Genomic DNA, 12,312 nt, shown 5'->3' with positions numbered 1-12,312 from the left:
GGGAGCTTCTAAGAGACTTCAGTGAGGAAGGGAACAGCCTGTTATTGATCTCCGGGGTGTTTAGGACAAGAAGTAAGAAGCTGGAATTGCAGCAGAGAATAGTGAGGGCAGTGAAGTGCTGGGGTAAATGGCTGGTGTGGGGGGGAAGGAGGGGAACAGAGCTACAATTGCTGGATGTAGTCAGGAAGATGTGTTTGTCAGGAATGATAACACTATAGTTTAACATCCCTTGGGACAGAGGTGAGGTGAGCACAGGTGCCCAGCCCTGCTGGTTCTGTGATTGCTGTTCCACCCTGTGTCACACTGAACACGTCTGCTCCACTGTCAATGGGATCCATACAAAAGCACTTTGCAGGAAGCCATATAGAATGCTTGCTGATGAAGACATTAAAGGGCTTTATATAAGCCTCCATTTATTAACAACTCGATGAGTTTTAACCTGTGCTCTGTAATCAGCAGAGACCTGCTTGATCTCAGCCCAGCAGGTATTCTGTGTGGAAGTCAGGAAGCAATATGTGGGGAAGGCTCTTGCTTTTAATTTCTTTCCAAATTGGACTTTATGAGACATCTCCAGAAAGTTGTTACTCCAAACAAGGGGAAATACATTTTGAGTAGGTTATATAAGCACGGTACAACTGTAACATAAAATACCCTGCATAGCAAAAGAGGCACTTGAAAATTAATTTGAGTATGCAGGTGTAACCCTCAGGCTATTTTGGTGCTGAGTCAATACCAGTTTAGTTCAAGTATGCATCTTTATAGATTTTTATGATCTGAAACTCAATTTTTCACTGTGCCAAAGGGCACAGATCTCTCATTGTAACCATTTGAGCAGCTTTGCAGTCTTAAGCATGGAAATAGGCCTGTCATTCTTTTCCTCAGCAGAGATCTCTTCCTTCACACAGACTTCTTTTGTGGCTTTGTCAGGCTGCAGGGAAGTAAGCAGGGGCCATCCAGACCTCCCAGCTGTAGAGTGCATTCTCTGAAGAAAATTCAGAGCTTTAGTTTGTACATCTCAATGCATTTTGGCTGAGTATGTTCAGCTGAGTCCCAGGACTGCATCTCCCCTGTGGGAGTGGCGGCTTCTTCCTTTCAGAAGCTCTCATGACAACTGATGCCCTGAGAAATTTAGGAGCAGAGCTGAGCTCCAGAAGCCCAGCAGCAGACTTAAAATACTGTCCCCGTGCCACCTCCTGGCTTGGTGGGGAATATGTCTGGTTTTCTGCTTGGGGTGTGATTTCTTTCCCATGGCCTTGTTAGATGTGACTGGCTTCAACCTGAATGAGAAGGAGATGGGGTGGGGCCGATCAGTGGACAGTCACCAGTAAGGCTCCATTTCCATGCATGGAGTAGCAAGAGAGACATCAGACTAGAGAAGAATGAGAGGGCAAGAAAGGAGTCTTCTGATTTAATGGTGCATCCCAAGGTTTTTCTCTAATTTTCCTTCTTTAAGGCCAGAAGGTTTTCAGGGTCCAAGCACAAATTTAACCTGGTTGCTAACGAGGGGAGCTTTCTGTTTAATCTGGGAGAATGTTTCTCTTAATAAAGCCAGTATTAATGGGTAATGAGGAATAGGTGGATAGCTCAGGAATAGCTCAGCCCTCTTTGTGTGCCTGGAAACTCTCAGATGGCATCAGATTAGCTACCCCTCCCACAAGAAATGAAAAAAGGAAAAGGAAAAATAAAAAAAAAAAAAGAAAATTGTGGTCTGTCTTTAACTTGTTAGACAGACAGTGTGTAAGCTGACATTCCTATGGCTTTAATACTGGAATAAAGATTTTATTTTGTGCAGCTTGATGGATCTTTCCTTTTTTATATCAAATTCTCAGGGCAGTCAGTTCCTGTCTGTTGAAGGAATTTTGTGGACAATTTGAGCTGTTTTGTCAGAAGTTTGGATGACAGTACTGATTCCTGTGCTAAGCAAAAAAGAAAGCACTGCAGATTAGATGGTGCATTAAGCCTGGCCCTGAAATACACCTGTAAGTGGTGAAAGGGTAATCAGGCAAGAAAAACCTTTCTGCACTCCCAGAAACCCTCAAACACATCACAAAATGTGTTGTCTTCTAATGTGGGTTGAGAAACGATTCTTCTCCCTCTGTAGACTTCTCACATAGGGAAAGTACAAAGATTTACATGATGGAAGTTGGTTAAGTTGGACAGAATCTGCATTACAAATACTCATTCCAGGTCACTGGGGTGGGCTGGCATTGCCATTGCCTTGCACTGATGAGGGGTAAGGTGTGTGAGGCTTCCCTGAGTAGGATAGGAGGAATTCCTGCATCTGCCTTGCTTCCTAGACTGATGTGTCTGGTGTTGACAGAGCTATGGGTCTTACTCTTCAGAAAAAGGAGGTTTTCTGGTAAATGCCAACAATATGTGACTAAAACCTTTGGAGTTTTATGTGACTGTAGCAGTCTCTTTAATCTCTTCCTTACTAAGGGAAGAAGCTACTATTTCTTCTTACTGTTGGAAGAAACAAGAAGCAATATGAGTGTGCTGTTCCTCAGTTAATGGTCCCACTGATCTGCCCTGCAGTTCCCTGGTTAGATTTAGAGATCACTGCTGTGCACTGCTTAGACATTGCAGAGATGGCTGAGACACACATGAGAATTGAACTCATCCCGAAAATGTGCCTTGAATGCCAAGGAGCACACCTGGTGCACACCTCTAATGTATCTGTAACAAATTGGGTGCTGCTCAGGTACAAAAAGCACAACTTGCAGAAGCCAGTTTGCTTTGTGTCTGTGAATTTACTGGAGAGGTTGTGTCTGCACTGGACTCAGTTTGCATGAAAAGAGCATGCAAACACTTCTTTAAGGAGATTAATCACCCAGACAGATTTTTAAATGTTAACATGAGCTTTAAGTGCCACTCTTGATTTCTTTTTTTTTCCAGTCAAGTATTCTGTTTTCCAAAAATTATTTTCTCTCTTCTGCTTTTTGCATCAATGACCAATAAAAGTGCTGGAGGATCGCCGGAAAATTGACAACCTGCAGAAAATGGTACATGTGCAGGGACAGGGAAACCACCTCCTTCCTGTATTTTCCTAAAGTTCCAGTTAGGAGGTATCTGTCACAATCATTTATAAAGGAATTCACAGATAGTTGCACAACAGGCTGCATTTTATTGTTGTGTGACTATGCAGATAGACAGTGAGCCTCTCTTGATGAAGATTTGTGTTTACTGGGGGTTGTGAATCAATGGGGAAGAGATATACACCAACTTTAAATTATTTGTTGTATTTGCTTTAAATTGCAGCTCTTGAGTTTTTATATATTAAAGAAGTTGGAAACACGATGGTGCTTCCAAAATACTGTGTTTTACATAAAAAGCGGTAAAGTTTGGGATTTCATGCAGTTAATGTGACTCATTTGACATTAGCTGTAAACAGTTGGAATTTAATAATCATCTGTTCATAGCCTCAGATTTGTTTGGTATCAGCCAGAAAGTGCATTAAACAGTAGGAATATCTGAAAAAAAGAAAACTGGAGGGAGAGAGAGAAAGGAAACCAAAACTGAACAGAGATTTACAGAGGCGCAGAATTAACACAGGGAAGAGTCATGAGCACTTCTTTTTAAATTGGTTGCAATTTATATATATTCACTTCGCTGGTGAATATATTCACCCATCCTGGGAGAAAAAGATGTCTGTCCCTTCACGTCTTCTGTAATTGCACCAAGTAGATGCACTTGTTTTGGTCTTCGTATTTCTCTTTCAGATATTACTTTGATCTTGTTGAGGTATTTTACTTAAAGATGCTTTAACTAAAAGAACTTGATGGAATTCTTACATTTCTCTCGTTTTCTGCTTTTCTGGTCTTTATCTGGCAGCATAATAAGGAATAGTCCCTTTTCTCAAAAGTTCTGTGCACCTCATGCAGATCCTGGAATGCATGATTTTGATACACGGTGAATAATGAGGTTTAAGCTCAAGATAAATTGCAAAGGTTTTGGAGGGCAGAACTATTTCACATAGCGAACAAGCTCCTTGTATTTACAGAAGTGACTTGTAATTTATTTTTAGCTGCCAGTCATAGTCTGAATCCAGAAAGATGGTGCAAAATCCTACCATCAGGATACAGTGAAATGAGACTGTAGTGCTGATTTGTTCTTTGTGCAGTACTATATCACTGCTACTCTCAGTGCTATGGTCCAAAACTGAGACCTGCACTGCAGCAGAAAATGAGCATTCAGCACCACAGAACCTGTGAGGTGCCCAGCTCTTCACTAGAGACTACATGAAATTTTGGGCTATGTTATGGGCATGTTCGGTGATTTAGAATTTTTAAGCCTTTTAAGTGTTTGTCTTTGTAAGTTTTGTTTTCCAGAATAGCTCATTACTGTGTTTGTCCTTGTACCTAAATCCTTTGAGTGGGTCCCTCCAACGTCTTATCAGTTGGTAGAGGGAGCACTGCTAGAAGTAAGACAAAGAATTAATTTTCTAGCTCAGTGATTTTCAGACTTTTTTGCTTTGGAGATCTTGCTGTATTTTTCCAACAAACTTGCTTTTCCCACGTACTTTTTGTGGGTAGAAGTGTAGTAATTGCAGCCCACAGACCACTCTTAGCAAAGTGCTTCATTGGAGACTGGGAATGAAATGGATCTAATTTGTCTGGCTTGATACTGGAATTAATTGTCTGAGTTGGAGAAGATATGGCTCGGTGCAAAAATGGAAATGTGGATAAGCAATGGGACAAGAGGGAAATGTGGAAAAGAGGAATATTTGTCTGGAAGGCAAGACTGTAAAAAAAATCAGCTGAATACTGAGCAGCAGTATGAAAGCAAATCAGATCTTAGCATTGCTAAGGAAAGGACCAGAGAATAAAAGAGAGGCCATTGTTGTGCCTCTGTAGATATCCAGGTTTTGCCCAGGTCTTGAACGTGAGTGTAGTTCTGGTCCCTGTCAAAAAAGATATGGTAGATATAAAAGAACTGGAAAAGAATCAAAGGCAAACAGTGATCAAAGATGTGATACAATTTCCATTGGAGATGACTGTGTAAACTAGGACTCTTCTGTCTGGAGAAGAGAAGGCTGATGTGAGATTTGATTGACATTACAAAGTCTGTGACACAGAGAGGTTAAAATAAGGTTAGACACCCACACTCCCCTCTCCCAATACAGTCTCTAGGGTGCATTAATAGATTAAGGCCCCGTTCCAAAGAAGTAAAAAGAGGTTGCTCTTTGCACGGGGGGCAATAGATGCCTGGAGCTACTCTCTAAAGGCTGCGTGGCTGCTAATAACTCATCCCCCTGAGGGGAGGTTGGACAAGTTTGTGGAAGACAAATTCATTGAAGGTTGCTAAGTACAGTCTGAGAAAACACATCTATCTCAGGAAGTCACCAAATTGAAAATAGTTGGATGCTGTGAGAATGTTAAGGGGAAGTATTTATATGTTTGCTATGTTCTTAGTCATCTTGAGACATCTGCTCACGGCCACTGTTGGAGACAGGATGCCAAGCCTTTGTTCTGGCTTAGTACAGCTGTTCTTATGTTTCTTAAAGGTAGTTTTTGAGCCTGATGTGGATACTTCACTAAAGATCTTAGCATAAAAAGAAAAAGCCTAATAAGCAATTTTCAAGTGAGAGAAGTAATAGGCCGGTTAATCACAGGTTATCTGTGGGCAAACGGTGTGTTACACACCTATAAAGGAGGCACAAATGATCCTAGAAAGCATAAAGTGCTTCAAATAGAGCTGGGAAGCATTCATGTAATTAATTAAACCTATTCAAAAATATTATGTACTGCTCCAATAGTCTGTATTCACATGCAGGAGAGGCCACCAGGATAGTTACTGAGACTGAGTGTCTGTTCCACAAAAAGCTGGGCTTTAATTGAATTACATGAGTGGCTGCCATTACTGCGTGGAAATGCATCACAGACAAAATGCCAGCAAGGGAAGAGAACTAATCAAGCTAAAGAATAATGTTGGCACAAGAACAAGTGTGTGTAAACTGGCCATGGGTGAGTTTAGGGAGAAAACTGGGGCAATCTTTCCTGCCCTTTGAGCAGCAGTTTGCAGCAGTCTTACAAGAAGTGTCGTGGGGTTTGAAATAGTAAAAGTTTTAGGGAAAAAAAGATGAGGGTGTTCTCAGTAGTTAAACCAAGCTTGTAGGAGAAGTTAGGGAAAGGGCTGCAGAGCTCTGTCTATTCCTTGGAGTGAGTTGCTCAAGGCCTCCAGCTCCTCTTGCCTGCTGTGAGGTTCTGCTGTCTGTGCTTCTCAGCCAGATTTTGTATTGTTATTTAGCCTTTCTGTGTTCCTGTCACTTCCTGACCATGGCCTTTCTACTCTTCACGTAGTGATTTGGATCTCCTCCATCCTTCTGTTGTCTGATCCTAACCATCTTGTGAGATGCAAACACTTGCTGTTTAGCCAAAAGAAAAACAAAAAGACAGGGTAAGGTATAATGCAGATTTGGGGGTATTTGTTTACAAGAACAGAAAATAGAAACAATGACAGCTGTTAACAGCTTGAAGAAATTGTTTGTAGTGATTCCTTACCAAATAAATATGTTCAACCTTTCCCAGTTTTGCCTTATGTTCTTTTTTTCCAAGCTGCTTATTAATAAGACTAGCAGTGCTGATGACAGATTGGTTTTGCACAAAGCCATGTGTGAAAGTATCTTTAAAAAGAATTACCCCTGGTAAAATTCCACTAAATATATTTTAATGTCTCAGAACAAAACTTTACAGCCCTGTGTCACCATCAACCACGAAATTCCTGTGCTAGTGCATTTATTTAATTCATCCATTAATTGCAAGAAAGGTAAATAATATTCCTGTTGTAGAGATGAAGTAGCTGAGGTACCTGATGAACCTGTTTGAACTTTCACACAGGAAAGTTCTCCTAAGTCATGCTTGTCTGTGGATTCAAGCAAACACAGTCAGGACACCAGGAGAATGTGTGCTTGTTCTCTCAACAAAATTGAGGACTATTTTATTGGTTTGAGGTTTTTTGATGTTGGTTTTTTTTTTTTTGGAGGGTGGGGGAAATTGTGTTTTTTTCTCATTTTTGTCTGAAGTAAGGGAAAAGGTGTTTTCCTTGTCTGTGGTTGGTGTGTAATCTCATAAATTTATGAAGAGCTCTGTAAGTTCTGGGGATTTTGGCTTTTTTTTTTGAAAAATCTGTGTAGGTACATTTCTAATCTGAGCTTTAAATTTAAAGTGCAGCTTTGCAGGGTCACAGGTGAAATGGCCAGAATTTGGAAGGTAAGTTTAACCCACACTAATTCTGGTAGGGATCTGGTTTTCTCCAAAACTGGATTTTTCATCTGTTGATGAAAAATCAACACCTCAGAAGGGAGAAATTAGTACTACTCTACTAAACAGGTTACAGGGTTGAAGAGATGAGGAGATTTGTGTATTAGGAGTCAGTGTGGTTAGCAGGTCAACAGGTTTATGTAAAATATATTTCTAGTTGGATTATAGTTCCTTTTGTTATTTATGTCCATCCTTTACAAGAGGTAAGAAGTAAAAATAAAAAAAAACCAGCAACCCAAGACAAGATCAGGACTGGACTGTACAGGAGTGTAGAAGTAGCAGGGAAGAGAAGTATCAGGAGTTAGAAGTAGCTAAGCAGCACCCAGGAAAAAAACCACACAGGGCCCCTTTTAGAGTGAAATCTGGGTGTAAACATGCAGGTGAGCTGCTGTTGACCTCTTAAGCTGATTGCTTTTTGCAGTTGTAAGCTCATAGTTTCATTCAGGAGCTTTTAAGAATCAGTGTTATTAATACTGAACGATAACACTGAACAGAGAGAATAACTCTGTGTGCTTTAGGATTCTGTAAGTAATTAATAGCTTGAGTAATGATTATCATGGCTGTATGTAATCGTTTATATAATAAACTTTTGGTTTATTTTTACGGGTACAGTTTGTATATTTGAAAATCTTGACTGTATAGAGCTTTTAAAGCATTGTACTTGGGCCCTCTACTGATCATTCTGAGAATAGGAAAAGCTGCCCTGCAACATTAAAATGCTGGATAACGGGACTTGTGGAATAGGGAAGATAAATGTAAGAGGAGAATCAAACTAAAGCTTGTTCTGTTTAAACAGGGCCATGCCCCCTTGTTGTTTTAGAAAATCTAAAAAAAAACCCCCAAGCCCAAAATCGTAGTTGCATTAAAAACAAGTTGACCTATTTTGAGGTGATGTAAAATAAAATCCGTTAAAAGATCAAATTGGAAAAAAGGCCCTATCCCAATGCCTTTTTTATTTTGACTTATGTTTTAAAACTACCCATTTAAAACGTAGTGCATTCGGTATTCAGGCTTGAGGCATAACAAAGTTTAACCTAAGGGCAAGTTCCTGATAGTAACACTTGTCAGATCTCTGAAGTTTTAAGAGTCAATTGAGGAGGCCTTTCACAGTCAGGTAATCAGGCAATCTGACGGCAAGTGTTGATGTGCTTAATTCTGAGAAGCTGCTTGAAAGTGTCAAGTCTCTGAGCACTGCTTGGCATCACTTTCTCCCTCATCTCTGAGTGTGGGTACGTCAGAGAACATTTTGTGATGTTTTTCCAAGTGTTTGATTATAACAGGAGTTATTGAGTCTAGAGCTGTTTATTTGGAGTTGATCAGTACCATCCCATCTTCTTCTATACCACTGCTTTCTGTGTATCGTCATTTTAGTTCGGTGGGGTTACTGCACCACACTTGTGTGCTTGCAGCTTTTTAAGCCTAGTCAATAAATCATGTCAGCTTTTCATTACCTAAAGTGTATTTACAGTGCTTGGAAAATCTGAAGTGTCAGGCAATACCCCACCAGAACTTCCTGAGGTGAGCCAGGGCAGGAACACTGAGAGCACTCTGATGAGAAATTATATGTATCAAATTGAAACTGGAGGGGTGCGGGTGGTTTAGGAGGAAAAAAGTATCAGGATGGACTTTATGCTTCTGAAGTCCATGCTACTGGTATTCTTGTTACCAATACTTTCAAAAGAAAAATAAATTTTTTTTAGCAGCCACTTTGTAATTTTGTATCTGCATTAGTGCAACCTTTACGGATCCATCAACCTCCGTCCAGAGTTCTGGTCCTCGGAGCCTCCTCCTAACTGCATCCTGCCTAAACCTTATTTTTCCTCTAAAACAAGCTGATGTCATCTGAACTAGGTTTGGGAGCAGTCCCTGGTACATGTTGTCCCCAAAACTGTGTTACCCCAAACTCCAGGAAAGTAATTTTCGGCCTGATCCACGAACAGATTGGTGAGAGTCAGACAAATAGGCAAGTGAGAGAGCCTTGGTCAGAGGCTTGACACTTAGCCAGGTGTGTGCCTTTGCTGCTGCAGGTGTAGCTGTGGAATCATTCTTTGGTGGTTTCCAGATTCCTATTGCTCCTTTCCACGATGTCGTGGGCTGATTGTTGCAAACCAAATTTGGCTGCCCTTGTCAGATCCGTCTCATAGAGCAGGGATAAAGGTGAACGACCATAAAATTCAACAGCAGAGAAATTCTTTAAAAAAACCATCATTAACTTATGAATAGCAGAGCCCTGCTGTGCCTTGGTGCTCACAGAGAAGGGAATGCAGCGTGCCTATCAAAGTGAGAGCACGTGGAAACTGGGCAGACAGGAAGAAAGTGGAAATGTGTGTGTGATAATTAGGGCTGCATCACTCCGTGCATTGAAGGCACTTGAACACCAGTGCAGTGCAGAGCTGGGGAGACACACAAGATCCCCAGGGGAAAGGGGTTTTTTATGTGTTTTTCTTGGTCAGGAAACCAGTGAAAGTGAATTTTGCAAAGTCTTTGTGCATTATTGCTGAGTGTATCCATAACAGCAGAACTTGTAATTTTGAGTTCACTGCTCTTTAGCTCTTTTCCTTTTTCACTTCTTCTTCTTTTCTTTTCTTTTCTTGTTTTTCCCTTAATTTTATTTCTTTAGATCTAACTGGCTAAAACCGTGCTGTGGGAGACGAGCAGCTGTGTGGCAGGTATTTTTGCTCAGTGCAAGTCTCAACAGTTTCCTGGTAGCCTGTGTAGTATTGGTGGTGATTCTTCTGACTCTGGAACTCCTAATAGATATAAAGCTTCTCCAGTGTGAGTAGGAGGATTTTTTTTTCTTTTTCTTTTTTTTTTTCCTTTTTCTTTTTTTTTAATTTTGATAAAATAAAGGCTTAACTTGCTGGGAGGTTTTTGAAGGGGGGAGGATGGTGGGGATTTTTTTTCCTACCATTTAAATTATTACTAGGTTAGGTAAGAAATGTGTTTTTGTGGAACCCTGGTACAGTGAAGTCAGTCTCTTCCTTATTTTGCTGACCAAATTCAGATCAACTAACAAATTCAGTATAGGACAAATTTTCAAAGGATACAAGCAGAGTGTACATGCAGAGGTTCACATGTGCTGTCATTAGTACTTGAAAAGGTCTGTCTCTTACAGACATGCTACATATGCACAGAAAAAAATCTGTGCCTCGTTAATGTCTGATGTTTATCACATGTGGGTAGACAGAAGTGATGAACATACCAGGGGATTTGGTGCTACTTCTATTACTAATTTACTTCTGCTGAGGTGGATAGGAATTGAAATTACAGTTTTCTAGCTTGTAATCCACTGAAACGATGCAGATTTTCATTCTACTTTGCTGATACACTGTGAGTCAAATAATAGCTTAAGTGGAGTTTTGCTTTATCTGAATTCACTCTACGCAGGTTCCACAGTGGAAATTTTAATGCTTCTGTTTTGCTTCCTAATTCATCTTCTTTTTCCCCTTCTGCTCTTTTCCTGCATTCCACCCCTTTTTTCTTTTTTTTTCCCTCCTTTTTTCTTTTATGGTACAAAGTTGACATGAACACAAATACCAGCTACACTTTTGCCTCTGCTGAATGTTGAGGAGCAGCCTCTGCCATCTCCATACAATCTCAAATGTGCTGAAATGGCAGTTGGGGTTCAGACAATCCCATAAATGCAAGAACACGTAGCACAAAAGAGTCATGGCCTGGTATCTTCTTCTGTGGCAACTTTAGACTGAACAAACCAAATTTTTATTCTGTTGAAGTCCTTTTGCTGTTGTGATTTGTCAATTGATTGTAGCAGAGCAAAGATTTAGGTATTGCAATTGTATTAAGATTATTTTAGGGGACTTTGTTGATAATTGCAGCCATTTCACACACTCTATGAGATGAATAAATGGCTGAGCTGTCACCCCACACTGTTGCTCACCATTTACACCTGTCTGTCCATGCTGCACACGCTGTTCTGACATGGCCACTCCGTTCCAGTTATGTTGTGTAGTCTCTGGTCACTTCCCATTTTGGATGAGGAAGCTCAGCATTTGGACAAGTCTGCTGCTTTCAAAAAAGTCAGGAATGCTAATTATGGGTGTAAGTCCTTAAGAAATTAATGAGGAAGAGGCTTTCAACAATATTTATTGAGGTGTCACATCTTTTTGTTGATGTAGGGAATTGTCACTCCCTGTAGAGCCAGAGAGTTTAAAAATTGGTTTTGTTGATTTCTCGTAGAGTTTGAAAAGTTTTGGACACTCTCCTCTGGAAGCACCTGTTTTCTTACCATGTATTTTCTGAAGCATTTTCTAAAGAAGGCTTTATTTTAGGAATCCTTCCTCCTCTGTGTGTCTGGTGCATGTGACACTTAAAAGCTGTGCAGCTTACACCTTGTGCATGAGCTGTGGGTGTTTGGCTGGGCCAGGTGACTTCCCTGTTCAGGGGTGGCCCCTGCCTGTGTGGATTTTCTCAGCACCTGAGGAAGGACCCATTCCACTTGTGTTGCTACTTTACATTTTAACTAATGAATCATCCCATCAGGCCTTTTGTCCTTGCCTTGTTTCAATACCTTTTACCTTGTTTTAAGTCAGATAAAGGCTGTCTCGGTGGGGCTGATATTGTAAGTATTGCAGTTGTGCCATATATGCCATATGTGTCACTTACATTAAGTTTTTGAATAGCCATTAGGCCATAATTATGTTTTTCAAAAATGTAATTACAGTTTTAAAGGATTCCTTGTTCTATATAAAATCAACCAGTACATTAGGGTATGTCACAGCACATCACTGCCGATTTTGTTCGTAATAACAACTGCTAATCCACATTATAGACTGTAATTCCTTAGGAAGCCTCCCTTTATTAAAAAAAATGCGACAAAAGAAACCTTGGTGTTTTCTTTAGCTGTGACATTTTTAGAGCATCATTTTCCTCCATAGTTTCAGTGCAATCTTTGGTTGCACAGTGCACAAAGCTGCTGGTTTCAGAGATGGACACCACATTTGCAAACTGTGGGTCACACACATGAAAAGTACAGAGACCTTATAAGGTATTTTATCACAAAGCATATTCATACCAGAATTAGAAACCCCAGAAA

The 12,312-nt window shown here is 40.4% G+C and overlaps 1 protein-coding gene across 3 annotated transcripts in view; it reads left to right on the top strand.

Moving 5' to 3' along the window:
- The window catches only part of TMEM266 (transmembrane protein 266), a 59,862-nt gene that overhangs the window by 5,573 nt on the left and 41,977 nt on the right, over window positions 1-12,312 (top strand). For all 3 annotated transcript variants that reach the window (XM_027698132.1, XM_027698131.1, XM_027698130.1), the window contains exon 5: window positions 9,880-10,034. In XM_027698132.1, coding sequence (XP_027553933.1) covers window positions 9,880-10,034 — 155 coding nt within the window. The remainder of the gene's footprint in view (window positions 1-9,879; window positions 10,035-12,312) is intronic.

Source organism: Neopelma chrysocephalum, unplaced genomic scaffold, assembly GCF_003984885.1.
Source record: "Neopelma chrysocephalum unplaced genomic scaffold, ASM398488v2 Primary Assembly neopelma1_124, whole genome shotgun sequence".
Taxonomy (NCBI): Eukaryota; Metazoa; Chordata; class Aves; order Passeriformes; family Pipridae; genus Neopelma; species Neopelma chrysocephalum.
The sequence above is the reverse complement of the archived record's forward strand: the minus strand, read 5'-3'. Positions and strand labels throughout refer to the sequence as shown.